Source organism: Phyllostomus hastatus, unplaced genomic scaffold (genome assembly GCF_019186645.2).
Source record: "Phyllostomus hastatus isolate PE091 unplaced genomic scaffold, TTU_PhHast_1.1 phas_scaffold_12, whole genome shotgun sequence".
Lineage (NCBI taxonomy): Eukaryota > Metazoa > Chordata > Mammalia > Chiroptera > Phyllostomidae > Phyllostomus > Phyllostomus hastatus.
The window spans coordinates 1,644,848-1,660,116 of record NW_025334007.1 but is presented as its reverse complement, the minus strand read 5'-3'; the positions used below and the strand labels follow the sequence as shown (position 1 = coordinate 1,660,116).

Here is a 15,269-nt window from a genome sequence, read left to right as displayed (position 1 = left end):
TCACTTAGCATAATACCGTCTTGATCCATCCATGCTATAGCAAATAGTTAAGATTTCATTCATTTTTTTATGGCCAAGCACTATTCCATTGTATATATGTACCACTGCTTATCCATTTGTCTATTCATGGGCACTTGGGTTGCTATCATAGCTTAATTGTTGTAAATAACTCTGTAGTGAACATATGGGGTGCATATATTTCTTTGAAATAGTGTAATGGGTTTCCTGAAATATATACCCAGTAGTGGAATCGCGGGGTGCTAAGGCAGCTCCATTTTTAATTTTTTGAGGAACCTCCGTAGTCTTCCACAGGGGCTGTGCTGATCTGCATCCCTGCCAAGAGTGCACAAGGTTCCCTTTTCTTTACATCCTCATCAACACTTGCTGTTTGATGATTTATAACAGCCATTCTGACAGGTGTGAAGTGGTATCTTGTTGTGGTTGTATTTGCATTTCTCTGATGATTACTGACATTGAGCATCTTTTTATATGTGTATTAGCCATATCTGTATGTCCTCTTTGGAGAAGTGTCTGTTCAGATCCTCTGCCCATTTGTAAATTGTTTTTTTTTCTTTTGGTGTTGAGTTACATATACATGTTTTTATAAATTTGGGATATTAACCCCTTATAAAATGTATCATTGAAGCCCTGGCTGGCATAGCTCAGTGGAATGAGCGCGGGCTGCGAACCAGGCATTGCAGGCTCGATTCCCAGTCAGGGCACATGCCTAGGTTGCAGGCCATGGCCCCCAGCAACCACACACTGATGTTTCTCTCTCTCTCTTTCTCTTTCTCTCTCCCTTCCCTCTCTAAGAAAATAAATAAATTAAAAAATAAATAAATAAAATCTTAAAAAATTAAAAAAATAAAAAAACCTCAGCTTAAAAAAAAAAAAGATGTATCATTGACAAATATGTTCTCCCATTCAGTGGGCTGCCTCTTGATTTTGTTGATGGTTTCCTTTGTTGTGTTTAAACTTTTTAGTTTGATGTAGTCCCATTTTATTTTAGTTTTTCTTTTGTTTCCCTTGCCTGAGATGTATGATAATATATATAAATATACTGCTACAAGAAATATCAGAGATTTTACTGTCTATGTTTTCTTCTAAGAGTTTTATGGTTTCCAGTCTTACATTCAAGTCTTTAATGCATTTGGAGTTTATTCTTGTGCATGGTGTAAGAAGGTATTCTAATTTCTTTGCTTTTTTTGTGTATATCTGTCCATTTTCCCGACACTATATATTGAATAGACTGTCTTTACCTCATTGCATATTCTTGCCTTCTTTGTCAAATTTTAAATTGTCCATATAGGCATGGATTTATTTTGGGGCTCTCTATTCTGTTCCATTGATCTACATGTTTGTTTTTATGCCAGTACCATTCTGTTTGGACTATTATGGCCTTGTAGTATAGTTTGATATCAGGTAGCATGATTCCTCCTATTTTATTCTTCTCTCTCAAGATTGCTATGGGTATTCAGGGTCTTTTGTGGCTCCATACACATTTTTAGAATATTTGTCTAATTCTGTGAAACACGTCATTGGTATTTCGATCGGAATTGCACTGAATCTATAGATTGCTTTGATGTTAATTCCTCTTATCCATGAACAAGGTATATGCTTCCATTTATTTGTATCTTTTTCAATTTCCTCCTTCAGTGTCTTATAATTTTCCAAGCACAGGTCTTTTACATCCTTGGTTACATTTATTCCTGGGTACAGTCACATACCAGTTGTCGAACATCTCCCATCTTGAACAATTCGGTTCTTGACCAAGCTGTCGAACAAAACTTCGGTTCTCGACCCAACAACCCTTTCATGCTGATGCCTGTATGAGCAGTCATACACCTCCAGGGTGACAAAGGAGACAAGGTATATGATTTGGTTTTCGAACACATCTCTTCTTGAACAACCTTCCAGAACAAATTAAATTCGAGATCCGAAGTTGCACTGTATTTTTTTATTGCAATTGTATATGGGGTTGTTTTCTTAGTTTCCCTTTCTGATAGTTCATTATTGGTGTATAAAAATGCAATCAATTTTGGGATATTTATTTTGTATCCTTCTACATTATAAATTTATTAATCAGTTCTAGTTTTTGTTGTTGAATCTTTAGGATTCTCTATATACAGTATCATGTCATGTGCAAATAATGACAGTTTTATTTCTTCCTTTCCAGTTTGGATGCCTTTTATTTTTTCTTGTCTTATTACTGTGGCTAAGACTTTTGGTACTATGTTGAATAAGAGTGCTGAAAGTGGACATCCCTGTCTTACTCCTGATCTTAAGAATGACACTTTTGGTTTTCCCCCATTGAATATGTGAATCTTTCACATATGAGTTTGGCCTACTGTTTTAAAATCCAACTTTACCCTCCAAACTGCCCCGTGTCAGAGTCATATTATTCTGAGCTCTTTGCCCATTCCCCAAGTCTAGTTCCATTGGTTCCGATGTTGATTTCTAAAATGTGTCTAATACCTACTAACAATTTTCAGTGGCATTGCCTTCTTTCAGGCTGTACGTACTTTCTGAGATATCTCCCTAAGATATTTTCTGGCATCTGCATTGTGATTTATCTTACAAGACATATCTTCCTAAAGATTGATACAAATATTCCTAAACTGCCACTCTCTTCAGTTTAATTTCCCACCAGTGATGGTTCCCTACTGCTCGCAGAGTAACTCTAAATGCCTGAGTCTTGAGCTCAAGACCCCCCATGGCGAGGCTATAGTCCTTACCACTAAGCATAGTGTAACACATGGCCTAAGCAAGTGATATACCAACATTTCCCCACCTCATTTCTGGTGCCCAAAGGAGCCATTGCTTTCAACACATTCTTAAGCCATTGGCTAATTTTACCTGGTATAATGATCACTTGTTTTCTGTGTCTTTATCGAATGTACAAGAATGCCAGCTTCTTGAAGAAGATGCCATACATGGTAGGCCTCTGCATTCTTCACAGCACTCATTGTTGTGCTTTCATAATTGTTTGTCCAGTGATATAGAATAGAATGCAGTGTAATTAAACAAAATGTCAGATCCTATAGCGGGATGACACCTAAACTTTCCCTGTGACATGAATACCTACACCATTTTAAATGTCAGCAGAAGAGGATATTTCAGTCTTAGCAAACCATATGTTTGAGATCAACTCAGCTTCAGGGCGAGAATAGGTGACTGAACTTCTTAGAGGTAATTTCATTTGTATTTATCAGTACTTATCACAGACCAAACACTCAAGTCAGAATATAGTGCCCATGTCCATTTATATCTGAGAAATTCTAACAACCCACACAGCAAGGACTTTGTTGGTGTTGTATTAAGCTAATGGAACTAATGACAAAAGTCTAAATCTCTCCAAAAAATGGAAAACATAGCTAGTAACTAAGCTTTAAACTTCATCTCAGTTGGGCTGTGCTAGGAGACAAAAGATTCTTCAGTCAAATATTTTCTTCTTTATTGAAATACCCTCCAAAACAGCAAACTTCTTTCCCATTAATGAATGTTCAAGCTCACAATAGACTTTCACTCAATAATATTGTCACTTCGAGGGAAATCCTTTCATTCCTTATCAACGTTACTAATAAAGTCTGTCTCTTAAGACAGAAATAACCAACCAATTATTTCTGACATGTTCTTTCACAAGGGAAACAAAAGGCTCAATTTGTTCACTCCCCAGAGAATCACTTCTGAGTGACTCATATCTAAAGTAAAGCCTTAAATTTTCCCCTCAAAGCCATTGCTATGAAAAATGAATGGTCCCTTCCACATCTCTCAGCAAATTGAAATTTTTCCAGTTACCCAGACTTATCCGTTTGGCTAGATTTAATAATAACTACCAATATAGGATTAATTGCCTTACCTTGCCTAATTGGCAAATTCAGTAAAAGTGATTTATCTCCATGGTATTTCACAGTGGTTCAATTTCTATCCTGCCTTATAATGAAATGCTGTTGAAACGGAGAGCAAAGGATCTTATCGCAGAACACAGAGAGGCATGTCTGTAATATTCATGGTGTACTTGCGAGATTTGCAAACAGTTTTATTTTGACAGAGAGAGTGCACGCACTCATGCAAACCCTCTGATCTGAGCAGAATTTAAATTTATTTCCAGCAACAAAACGTGCATTTTTCTTTAATTTTGTCGCCTATAATCATCCCTTAGGAAATAAGAACAAAACATATGAGGATGATGTAAGGATTTAATATCGAATCCCACAAAACTAAAAAGCCTCAATGTTACTTTAGCTGACAGGCGCGGTCATGCAGCGGAGTGGGGTGGCTTTCTGACCGCTCCACAGCTACTGATGCGTTCTGTCGCCAGAAGGAGACATTTGCTTGTTTCTATTCCATTACCACTCGGGAAAATAAAAGCTGCAAAGTGAATCGACAACTATTTAAATAAGGCTTTAGATTGAACTCAGTTACCTAAAGAAAGAAGATTTATCTTCTGTTTTATGGAGCGTGGCAAGACTCACAAAAAAAAAAAATCCACTCCTTATAGTATGAACTTTTAAGAAAATACACATGGTTTACATGTGAATAAAGTGAACTCCTTTATAAATTGCTGGATGTTATTAAATCACTTTTCCCCTCACCCTAATTAATTCAAAGAACAAGAAGAGTGTTATCAATTGTCAGGCTTTCCCTCAGATGTGTTTTTCCCTTGTCTTAGGTCTAACAAAAATAACCAGTCCTGAAGTGGGTTTAAACGGATAAAGGTGCAAGCTGACCTCACTTTCTGAACCAGCAAAAGCAATTCCTCCTGCTGCCTTTCATGCACTTATATGGGTAAGTCCTGGATGGGCAAGATTACACAGTCACCTCCCATATCATTCCGCTGCTTTCGTTTTGTTTCAAATTGCCCTCTTCAAAGCAATTTCGTACTCATCAGAAATGGCAAATTTGCAAAGTAATAGAATCTATTCGAATTTTATGACAGTATTAGTCAAATATTTTCCATGCCATTCACTCTGCATCTTCCGGAGGAAAGTACAAATCATCTCAGGTAATAGTCTGATGGGAAGACCCAGGGCGGCCTGTCTCTCCTTAATACAGTCTGTTCAAGAGTTTCAAGCTAAGGCTTTCCCTCGGAGCCTCCCTAAGTCATTCACACTTTTGGTAGTCTCACCATTCTGCCGTGTCGCTCTTGGAGTCCTTAGTAGCGGCCTCCTCCTCAGATTGCACGCAACCGGTGCCAACATCCTTCCCTCTACTAGACAACGATACTGGCCTCAATCTTGCCCTCCCCTGAAATGCCTCACAGTCCCAACTAATGGAAACATTAATACCATGACTGGAAGGAACACGAGAAAACAACTGGCTCACGCTTCTATTTTCAAAGCGAAAAGATGGAGAATCTGAGAGATGAAATAATTTCTGAACACACACATTCATTTAGTGGTAAAGTTGGGATATGATTCTGGCTTGCAGGGCGGGAAGGTTGTCATAGGTTGGGTTCTTCCCCAAACAGGCTCTGAGTCAAGGACTTAGGTACAAAGAGTTTATTTGGGAGGCGACCTCAGGAGGCATTATGAGAGGGCGGAAATGTGAGACAAGTTACCCAATGGCCATCTGGGGCCCATTCTTGCTGGAAAATGCCTGAGCAATTATGGGAATGGAGAGGCACCTTGGCGAGGATTCTGGAGTGGCTATCCACCATCTCCCATCTCTTGTCGTTAATGGCAGCTCTGGCAACAGTAACTCCGCTTCCTGCCCACCCTCAAACTGGCTGAAACTCTCCCGCAGCCAGCAAATGCCCTTAAAGAGGAGCTGCCAGTATATATAGAACCTGTCTGCACGCCAATGCCAGCGAAGGCCAAGGGGAAGAGGGTGGGTGCAGAGCCTACTGGAACAATGCACAGTCCTCACGGGAAAAGCGGTCCAATCTGAGATCCAGCATTGGACCTAACTTCTTTACCAGGTGTTCAATTAACATCTATGTGACAAGTTCACCTCTCCTAGTCCCAGCTTTAAAGGGAAATTAAAATACAGTTGGTGCTCTTTTTCCTGGTGGAATAACGGATAGGGATGACCATTGCTATAGCTGTCCTTGAACTGCTTTACTGTCAACTTCTGTGTCCCCCAAACAGCTTTGGGGACAGTGGTAAGAAGGGCCTGTTTCATGTGCCACTGAAAATGAAAGCTCATGAATAGGAAAAGAGTGTGGGGCTTAGAATGAAAGGTAACCCTTATCCACACAGAAGAACCGTGAAGCTAGCTGTGATAATGTGTTATAAAAGGAGAGAATGAAGTCGGGAGGGATGCAGATTTAAGAGATCTGAGCTGAAACAGTCTATATTTCCCTCCAAGGCCATACATCTAAGAACCACAGATCCTGAGTAAAGTTGTCAGCTAATTGTATAATGATTATTAGAATGAACCCCCCTCAAAATTCCAGATCAGAAATATGTTCATAGATATCCTAGTCCCAGAAATAAATTCCTTCTGGCAACCAGAGCATAACTGTAAATGTACAAATAAGCTGATGGAAGATAAGCTGGAAATATTACAATTAATAGATGCTGTGTTTTATAGGAAAGCAATGTGACACACATCCACTTTCATCAAGCTTGGCCTGTTCCAAGATATTATACATTGAAGGTAAAACATGTAGAAAAAAATCTTGTCTTATTACTTAAATTTGCACTGTAGGTAATCCCTGCAGAGACTCTCCTGCAGGAAGTTAAAGCCTGAATAAATCACATGCCCTCATTTTTCGCTTCCAGAAGCATGTTTGAATTTCCTTCTCCAATATGAAAAGCCTAGCTGTGTTATATTTGAAAGCCAGCCACTTCAAAAAAAGATGAGGCAAAAATTATTTTAAAACTCGACTGAAGCTTCAGTTCTTTCCTACCTGTATACCGCAGTGTGTGTGTGTATCTGGTACACCTCTACAAAGACAATTAGTTTCCCGGTAGAAAACAAACAGCATAACACAAACAAACCTTATGTTGTTGAACTTGACGTTTGAGGTCCTCAAGATCGGGTCCAAGGGGCTCTTTCTCCATTTTCCTCGTTCTCTCCTCTGTTTTTGTTAGCCAGTCATTTAACTCTTTCAGTTGCTGATTCTGGAGATCCATTAGAACTTTATGTAAACTGCAAATTTGAAAGATGTCTATTATTACCTCTATCAAAGCAACTTTACTTACTATTATTGAATCTATTAACACGGGAAACGTGTTGACACTTACAATTTATGATGTGTTCTCATTGTTTGGTATGTGTTGGACATTAAGAAGATAAGGACAGTGCCCAATCAACCATCTCTGACTTTACTCTTTCTCCAATTTATTACAGTTCACACATCCCAATTTTCAGAAAGTTTCATTAAGCTAACTCAATGTGTACACGCTAAGGGAAGCGAGAGCCATCCTTGGCAACTGAGCTAGTAGTATATCTTGGCAATTGTTTATATTTCCATTTTTTTTTCTTTTTAAATCCTCACCCAAGGGTATGCTTATTAATTTTTTAAGAGAAAGAGGAAGGGGTAAGGAGAGAGAGGGGGAGAAACATTGATGTGAGAGAAACACTGATGAGTTGCCTCCCATATATGCCCTGACTGGGGACCGAACCCACAACTTTTTGGTGCACGGGACAACACTCCAACCAACTGAGCCACCCAGCTGGGGAGAAATAGATAAGTTAAATAATGTTTTTTCAAAGATGTACACAATAGTGGGCTGGGTAATGGATTTAAAGTCTAAAGGCTTGGGTTCACAGCTGTAGAACCAAGTTCTTACACCTTCTCAGTTAGAATTCAGCATCAAAGACATGAGATAGTATCTTGCCTATCAATCACACAACTTGATGGTGAAGATGAAACTTAACACTGAGGTTATTCCATCCACTAATTCAACAAAAATCTGAGACTCAAACATAGAGAAGGGTTAGCACCTATTTCAAGGTAAATATTCTTTATGAAGGCATATTTAAAGAATTGTTGGAAACCATAGTATACTGGACACTAATCTAATACTGCTACAGAGGATATAATTTGAATTAGAAATGTACTATTCTGATTTATGAAATCTTTTTATAAATGCTCACTAGCCAGCATATTCAATCCCACAAAATACACCAAAAAGCCCTGGCTGGTGTAGCTCTGTGGATAGAGCGCAGGCTGGGAACCAAAGTGTCCCAGGTTCGATTCCCAGTCAGGGTACATTACTGGGTTGCAGGCCATAACCCCCAGCAACCGCACATTGATGTTTCTCTCTCTCTCTCTCTCTCTCTCTCTCTCTCTCCCTTCCCTCTCTAAAAATAAATAAATAAATAAATAATCTAAAAAAAAATACACCAAAAAAACCTGAGAGTGTTTAAAATATTGAGGGGACACCATTTATTGACCCTTAATGTTGGAGGGCCACATGTCCCCTAGGGCACATTGCAATCAGAAGTCTGCGAGCATTAGCGTTCCTTTACCAAACAGTAAAAGTAGACATCCTTTTATGCAAAGTGACATAGATGAAGCATCGATTTCAGTGGAAGCAAAACCTGACAGGTTGTTAGTTTAAGTCTCTTAGACAATGAAGACCATCCCAGCATTGCGAGGTATATAAATCTCCCACTTTATTGCCTCAGTCGATCCCTTGAGAGTAGACCTGATAATAACACTTTGTGAGAACTGGCTGCAGTATCCTTCTTTGTGTTTGTTGCTTTTCCTGCCTGGCTTGTCATTACATTCAGCTAAAAATCTTACATCTCCAAAAACTGAGAGAGAAAAAAATCCCACGTGATTACTGAAGCTCGATGCAATGTTTCAAGTGTAACATGCTTTTGTTTGTTAGTAAGGGATTTCATTTGAAAATATTATTTACCTTTTTTTTTTTTACCTCGGATAGATATTTCATTCAACAAATACCAAATTCCACATCTCTGCTGGAAATTATTTGTTAAGAACAAGAAAAAGAAAAGACTTATCCTCATATTCAGGTAGCTTAGAGATATTTAGAGAAATGGAGACATTGACGATCACCATATTACAAGGAAACCATTAGCATTAGATTTATGTATATATTTCAGATCATACATAGAACAATGCTCCAAATTGACCTGGGGTCATCGGGAAGGATGTGAGTACAGAACACGGAGCCCGAGAGTTGAGACTTGGAAAACTCATTCATGCCCACATTGAAAGTAATCAGGTGTCAGGGATAGAAAGGTGAGAGAGACCCGCGCAGCCCGTTTCTGTCATAGTGTGTACATTCTGGGGCTGGGAGCCAGAGATAATACATAGCTCATTAGGACACTGGTGAATTATAATTGTGAGCATGCTATGAATGAGAGTAACTGAGTCTTTCAAGTAAGGAAAGGCTTTTTTGAAGTACTGATATTTGAGGAACGCTACCACTTTAAGAGGAAGCATGACGAGAAAGGGGTAAACACTCTCTATACAGAAGGACCCATCTGTGCAAAGGCCCTGAGGCATCACAGGGGACCAGGAAGGCCAGTACAGCTTGACTGTATAAGGCAGAGAAGTGTTGAAGGCAGATTTGGATGCACACTCGAGTTTGAGAATCCCTAGGTCCGAGGAGGTTTCCTGAACTCTGCCTGAAACTCTGAAGTCTAAACCTCGAGTAATCATTTATGCTCTTAATGGTTTCATCTTGTAAACCTAGACTCAGGGAATAACCGATAACAACACATATGCCCATCAGTGTTTTGTCAGGTGTTGCATCTTTTATAGGTGGAATGTAGGACTGCCTGGTTGGAGGTTCCTGGAGGAGAGAACAGCATGTGGGGTGGCAGGCAGTGCCTGGGGTCACTCAGTATGCAACCCGCATGGTTTAGTGTTTTAGCGACTGGCACAGTCACATCGATGTTTCTGAGCCAAACAGATCCCCGCTTTACCGCTCTAGGCCAGAGGCTCTCAGAGTATGGACCCTGAACCAATAGCATCATGTCAGCCCCTGGGAACTTGCTAGAAATGCACATTCTTAGGCCCTGCCCCAGACTTACTGAGGGAGGGGCCCAGAGGTCTGTCTCAACAAGACTTCCAGGTGATTTGGATGCATGCTCAAGTTTGAGAATCACCGTGCTGGCTAATGTAATCTGCATCCCCTATAACTCACCGAAACTCTGCCCGGACCAATGTGTTACCAATAGAGACATTAACAGAAAGGCAAGTGCCAATGACCCAGGGGTGGTTATTATGAGTTATTTTGACACGAGACCATTGCATTCTCATCCTGATGTCATCTCCACTTACAGAGACAAGTAGGACCTTCGATTCCTTGAGAACGGCTTCGTATTTGAGGCTCCAAAAGTCAGGGATTTCACATGGTTGAAGCCTGAACTTAACCTCAGGATAAGTTTGAAAACAGAAAGATGTAAGCGTGGTGGGGAGGGGGGGAGGACACCAAGCATCACGGAAATGTGTATCATTCATCCCTGTGTGGAAAGGCTTCTGAGAAGACAATTTTTAACTGTGTAAATATTTATTTTCCTTACCACAGGCCTCGACTAGCTATTGGTCACCAGTGGTCCATATGCCTCATTTGCTCTCATATTAATTGAAAATGAAATGAAATTGTTGCCAATAGCTAAACACCGTGAGACGCCACCTGCAAACTTGTGCCCTGGCCACTCTTGAGAATATCTGACATGATTTACCAGCACTGAACCTGCCTTCCTATATGGCAACAACCCATGATGCTGAATAGCAGTGGTACCGCACAGAGCAAGCATGCGCGCTCCGGTTGGCTGCTGTCCCAACCACTCCTTACCCTCTTTTGTACCCACTCCCGTCCCTCTGTGTTCTCTTTCTGGCTCCTATCATGGGCATCTGGATGTGCCGCCCTGTTGAGTTTTGTTATGGCTTCTCCAACTTAAGTATGCAGAGAGACTATTTCAGGGTCCAGATTTACATTCAGGATGTCAGGTCTGAGAACTTCCATTTTCTTTTTGAGGTTTTATTTGCTATTATAGTTGGTATTCGATATTATTTGATGTTACTTTCAGCTGTGCAGAATAGTTATTAGACAATTGCATAATTTATAAGTGACCCCCCTCCAATAATTCAAGTACCCACCGGGCACCATACATAGTTATTACAATATTATTGACTGGATTCCCTATACTGTGCTTTACATCCCCATGACTATTCTGTAACTGCCAATCTGTGCTGCTTACTGGCCCACCTTTTACACCCAGTCTCCCAACGCTCTTCCCTCTAGCAACCATCAGCTTGTTCTCTGAATCTGTGAGTTTATTTCAGTTTGGTTTGTTCCTTTATTTGGTTCATTAGATTCCACATATAAGTGAAATCTTATGACATTTGTCATTCTCTGTCTAACTTATTTCACTTAGTGTAATATTCTCTACTTCTGTCCATTCTGTCAGAAATGTTAAGGGTACCTTTTTTACTGCTGTGTAGTATTCCATTATGTAAATGTACCACAGTTTTGATATACATTTATCTACTGATGGGCACTTGGGCTGCCTCCATATCTTGGCTATTGTAAATAACACTGCAATGAACATAGGGGTGCACATATTCTTTCAGAGTAGTGTTTTGACTTTCTTTGGATATATGAGCTCTGTCCAGGAGGTATCCAGCCATGTACTATGAAAAAGAGACATTTATTAAAGAAGCTACAAGAGACAAGAATCATTGTACATAGAACAATGATGCCTCAGTCCCCTTCAGAGTAGGCACGTTGGGACCTCACACAGTTCTCCCAGTCACCATCAGCTGCCTCGTCGTATTTCCCTGAATCTCATCAATGGTCTGAAATCTCTTTCCTTTCAAGGGTGATTTCAGTTTTGGGAAAAGCCAGAAGTTGCAGGGCACCAAATCTGGGCTGTAGGGGGGCACTGAGTCACTTGGTGACTTGATGTTTCACCAAAAAACTCTGTAGGAAACATGATGCATGAGCAGGAGTGTTGGTGTGATGAAGCTGCCAATCACCAGTTGCCCATAGCTGCAGCCTTCTGAATCTTCCAAATAGTTTCTGCAGAGGAATGTTTAGCTTAACACAAAATTTGATGGAGATTCATTGCTCTACTTGCTCAGTCATTTTGGATACGACCACTACATGGTACACATGCTCAGTCAAGGGCGTCTACCACCCCCACTGACTAGTACAGTGAAGTTGCCATCGTTCACGCATGCGCACTCCAGGCCACTCTCCTTGGCTGCCAGGTTACATTGATGTTGCTCAAACTGTTCTCATTATACTAACAATGGCTGGACTTTTTCCAGACAGAGCTCATATACTCACAAGTGGCCAAAAGGCAGTCCCATTTGTAATTTTAAAAAAAAACCTCCATGCTGTTATCCATAGTGGCTCTACCAATTTGCATTCCCACCGACAATGCATGAGTGTTCTCTCTTGAGATCTTTCATTTCTGGCAAGTTTCCAGGTGAAGCCAACGTTGCTAGGCCATGAATGACACTTGGAATAACAAGAATCTAGGTGAGAATATTGTATATTTGAAAATCACTGCTAGTCTTCTTACCGTGTGGATGTCTGTGTTTGATCCATTAGTTAGCCACTGCTCAGAATTGGAAGCCTGAAGAAACATACAGGGCCTGGCAGAAGCAAGGCCTGCTTCAGTGTGGCTGGTAGGGTATAATATGGGTGTCATAATGCATAGTTTTCATTTGAACATGTCACCTAAAATGTCCTATGGTGTGCTTGAGTATGATAGTGTTATGTTACAGAATGACATGCTGGTGATTTTGTAATAGAAGATTTTGGAATAAAAAGGGGCATTCTTTGTGCAGGACCCTGTACATTAATCTGATGCTGGTAGGAAAATATAAAAGGCTTTATACTCAGCACGCCCCAATACTTGCCATTATTCTAGTATTCTTCTTGACTGGCGTGGCTATAGGACTACTAAAGCTGCTCTCCCTCGGCGATCCCCCAAATATTTCACAATGAATATTACATAGTTAAGGAATCTGCTCTTTCTCGTTATTGTGGCCTAGTGCAAAATTTATTTAAAGTGAGACAAACCCCAAAGAAGAATACAGGATTTGTTTAAGACTGAAACTCCTGAGAAGAAATGAACCTGGAGATCGGACAAGTTGCAGGAAAAGATGATGTTCAAGCAGATCACGTCTGTGAAGAGCTCAGCTATGTATGGTTTTCCTTTGGACTACAGAAACAATTGTTTTTAATGTAATATTAAAAAATATTTTCCTTTTCCATTGTTGTTCCTTCGGATATGTAATTATTCAGTGACGCCTGGTCAGTCCTTACTGCTTTCTGTGCCGGGGTCACATGAAATAAACCAACAGGTGCTAAATGGTGCTGTTCCTGCCGCCGTTGCCGAGGCCTCTGAAGAGGCAGCATTAATACATGAGCAGATGAATTACAGGCCGGAGTTCCCAGCGACAAGGATGTGAGAGGGTGAGCAGTGGCCCATGACCACGCATGGACAGAGGAAGAAGCACCATGGGAACAGACTGACAGCTGCCATGGGAGGGGGGTTGGGGGACTGGGTGAAAAAGGTGAAGGGAGTGAGAAGTACAGACTGGTAGTTACGGAACAGTCACGGGGATGTAGAGCACAGCACAGGGAATACAGTCAATGATACTATAATAACTGTATATGGTGCCAGGTGGGTACTGCAAATATTGGGGGGAATGCTTTGTAAGTTATAAAAATATCTGACTACTATGCTGCACACCTGAAACTGATATGAAATACTACTGAATGTGAACTGTCCTTGAAAAATAAAATTGAAAATTTTAAGGAAAACAATTGTTTTAATTTAAGTAAAAGGGGATAAAAAAGAAAAGAAAGGACTTGAATCTTGGTATAGCTTTTGAATTTTCTACTTTGTGACTCAATTTAAAAAAAATCTCTGTAATTTTGAAGCAGAATTTTGAAATTACCACTTTTTTAAAAGGCGGGTGGGGGCAGAGAAGAGAATGCAGTCCTTATTTGAAGATTATACTAGAAGCTATTGGACATATTTGAAAAAAGAAAAAAATTAAAGTTAACTCTTTAAAAATACATTTCTATGGTCCACAGGATGCCATTAAACATATGACTAGATTCACAATTATAAAATATTTGTATCTAATTTTTTCTGATGAGAAAGACTAAACTGGACTTTCAGGCAGACTCGGAGATATACAGAAATAAAGAGTGTGATTTAAAGAATAATTCTCAAACTTTAGATGCTAAGTGATCTGGAAATCCCATAAGGAACAACTGTCTTAAAACATTTATACCATTTTTCTCTTTCACGGAATGAATTATTTCGTGAACATTCAACCTGTCTCTCAGAATTTTGTCACTTACGTGACCAGCTGGTCTCAATCAATATAAAGATGCAAACTCAAAGCTCAGACCATCCGTGTGTTCATAAAAATGCAGGGCACTTCGGAAACATTTACGAAGCACCAGCAATATGTTCCGTGGGAAGGAAGGGGAGGTGAGGAGCTTAAGAGTGTAGGTGACACTGGTCTCCTTCACAGGAACAATCCACAGAAATGAAAGCCCGAACGCAGTGGCGTTCCACTATGGCACAACATCCAGTTAGGAGAGAGGTGACAGATATTTCCTCTGCGCCGACTGGGACACGGGCCATTTGGTTGGCACAGAAGGCCTGATTGAACCGATGACACAATTGTCAGAAAGCCTCTGGTTTTCCCCTGTTGTGAATTCCTGTATGATGGTGAAACTGTCACCTAGGAAAACCGGGTCATAGCCTTGTCCTTACATGCTCTCTAGCCTCACTTGTCATTGAACCCTTTCCAAGCATTTTGGCCCAAGTGAGAAATACCGGGATACCAGTATTCTGCGGGGAATAAACGACTATGGCTCTGCAGCCTGAAGAGTCCTGTGTCTGCTTTCATTGTGAGATGAAAGAACAAAACTCAGGCTCTCCAACTTAGGGCAGGGACGAGGCTGAGGTCAGGTGTCTGTAAATATTCTCTAATAAAGCTGACTCTGCAGCAAAATTGTATGTTCTTCTTTCACATTAACCCTAAGTCAGAGAAACACTTCTGAGAGTTACGCTCCATGAAATAATGAATTAAAAAAATACAAACTTGTTAACAAAATGATCTATTCGAAATATCTAAAACGAAGTGATCACGTATTTTCAACTGTGCGGGGGATTGAGTGACTGAAATCACACTACTGCAAACTATAATGTGTTTACTTATTCAACCTGTTGGCTTAAAAATCTTAACAAAATGGTTTTAATGAATAGATTACAGTGTCAATTTTACCTCAGGAATTCTGTCCAGGCAACTAGATTCTCCCAGAAGGCTCACTTATGCTCAAATAAGTAGTTGTTCTAACTCC

The 15,269-nt window shown here is 40.2% G+C and overlaps 1 protein-coding gene across 2 annotated transcripts in view; it reads right to left on the bottom strand.

Moving 5' to 3' along the window:
* Window positions 1–15,269, bottom strand: part of DMD (dystrophin) — a 1,939,942-nt gene that overhangs the window by 1,365,670 nt on the left and 559,003 nt on the right. For both annotated transcript variants that reach the window (XM_045855895.1, XM_045855896.1), the window contains exon 12: window positions 6,945–7,095. In XM_045855895.1, coding sequence (XP_045711851.1) covers window positions 6,945–7,095 — 151 coding nt within the window. The remainder of the gene's footprint in view (window positions 1–6,944; window positions 7,096–15,269) is intronic.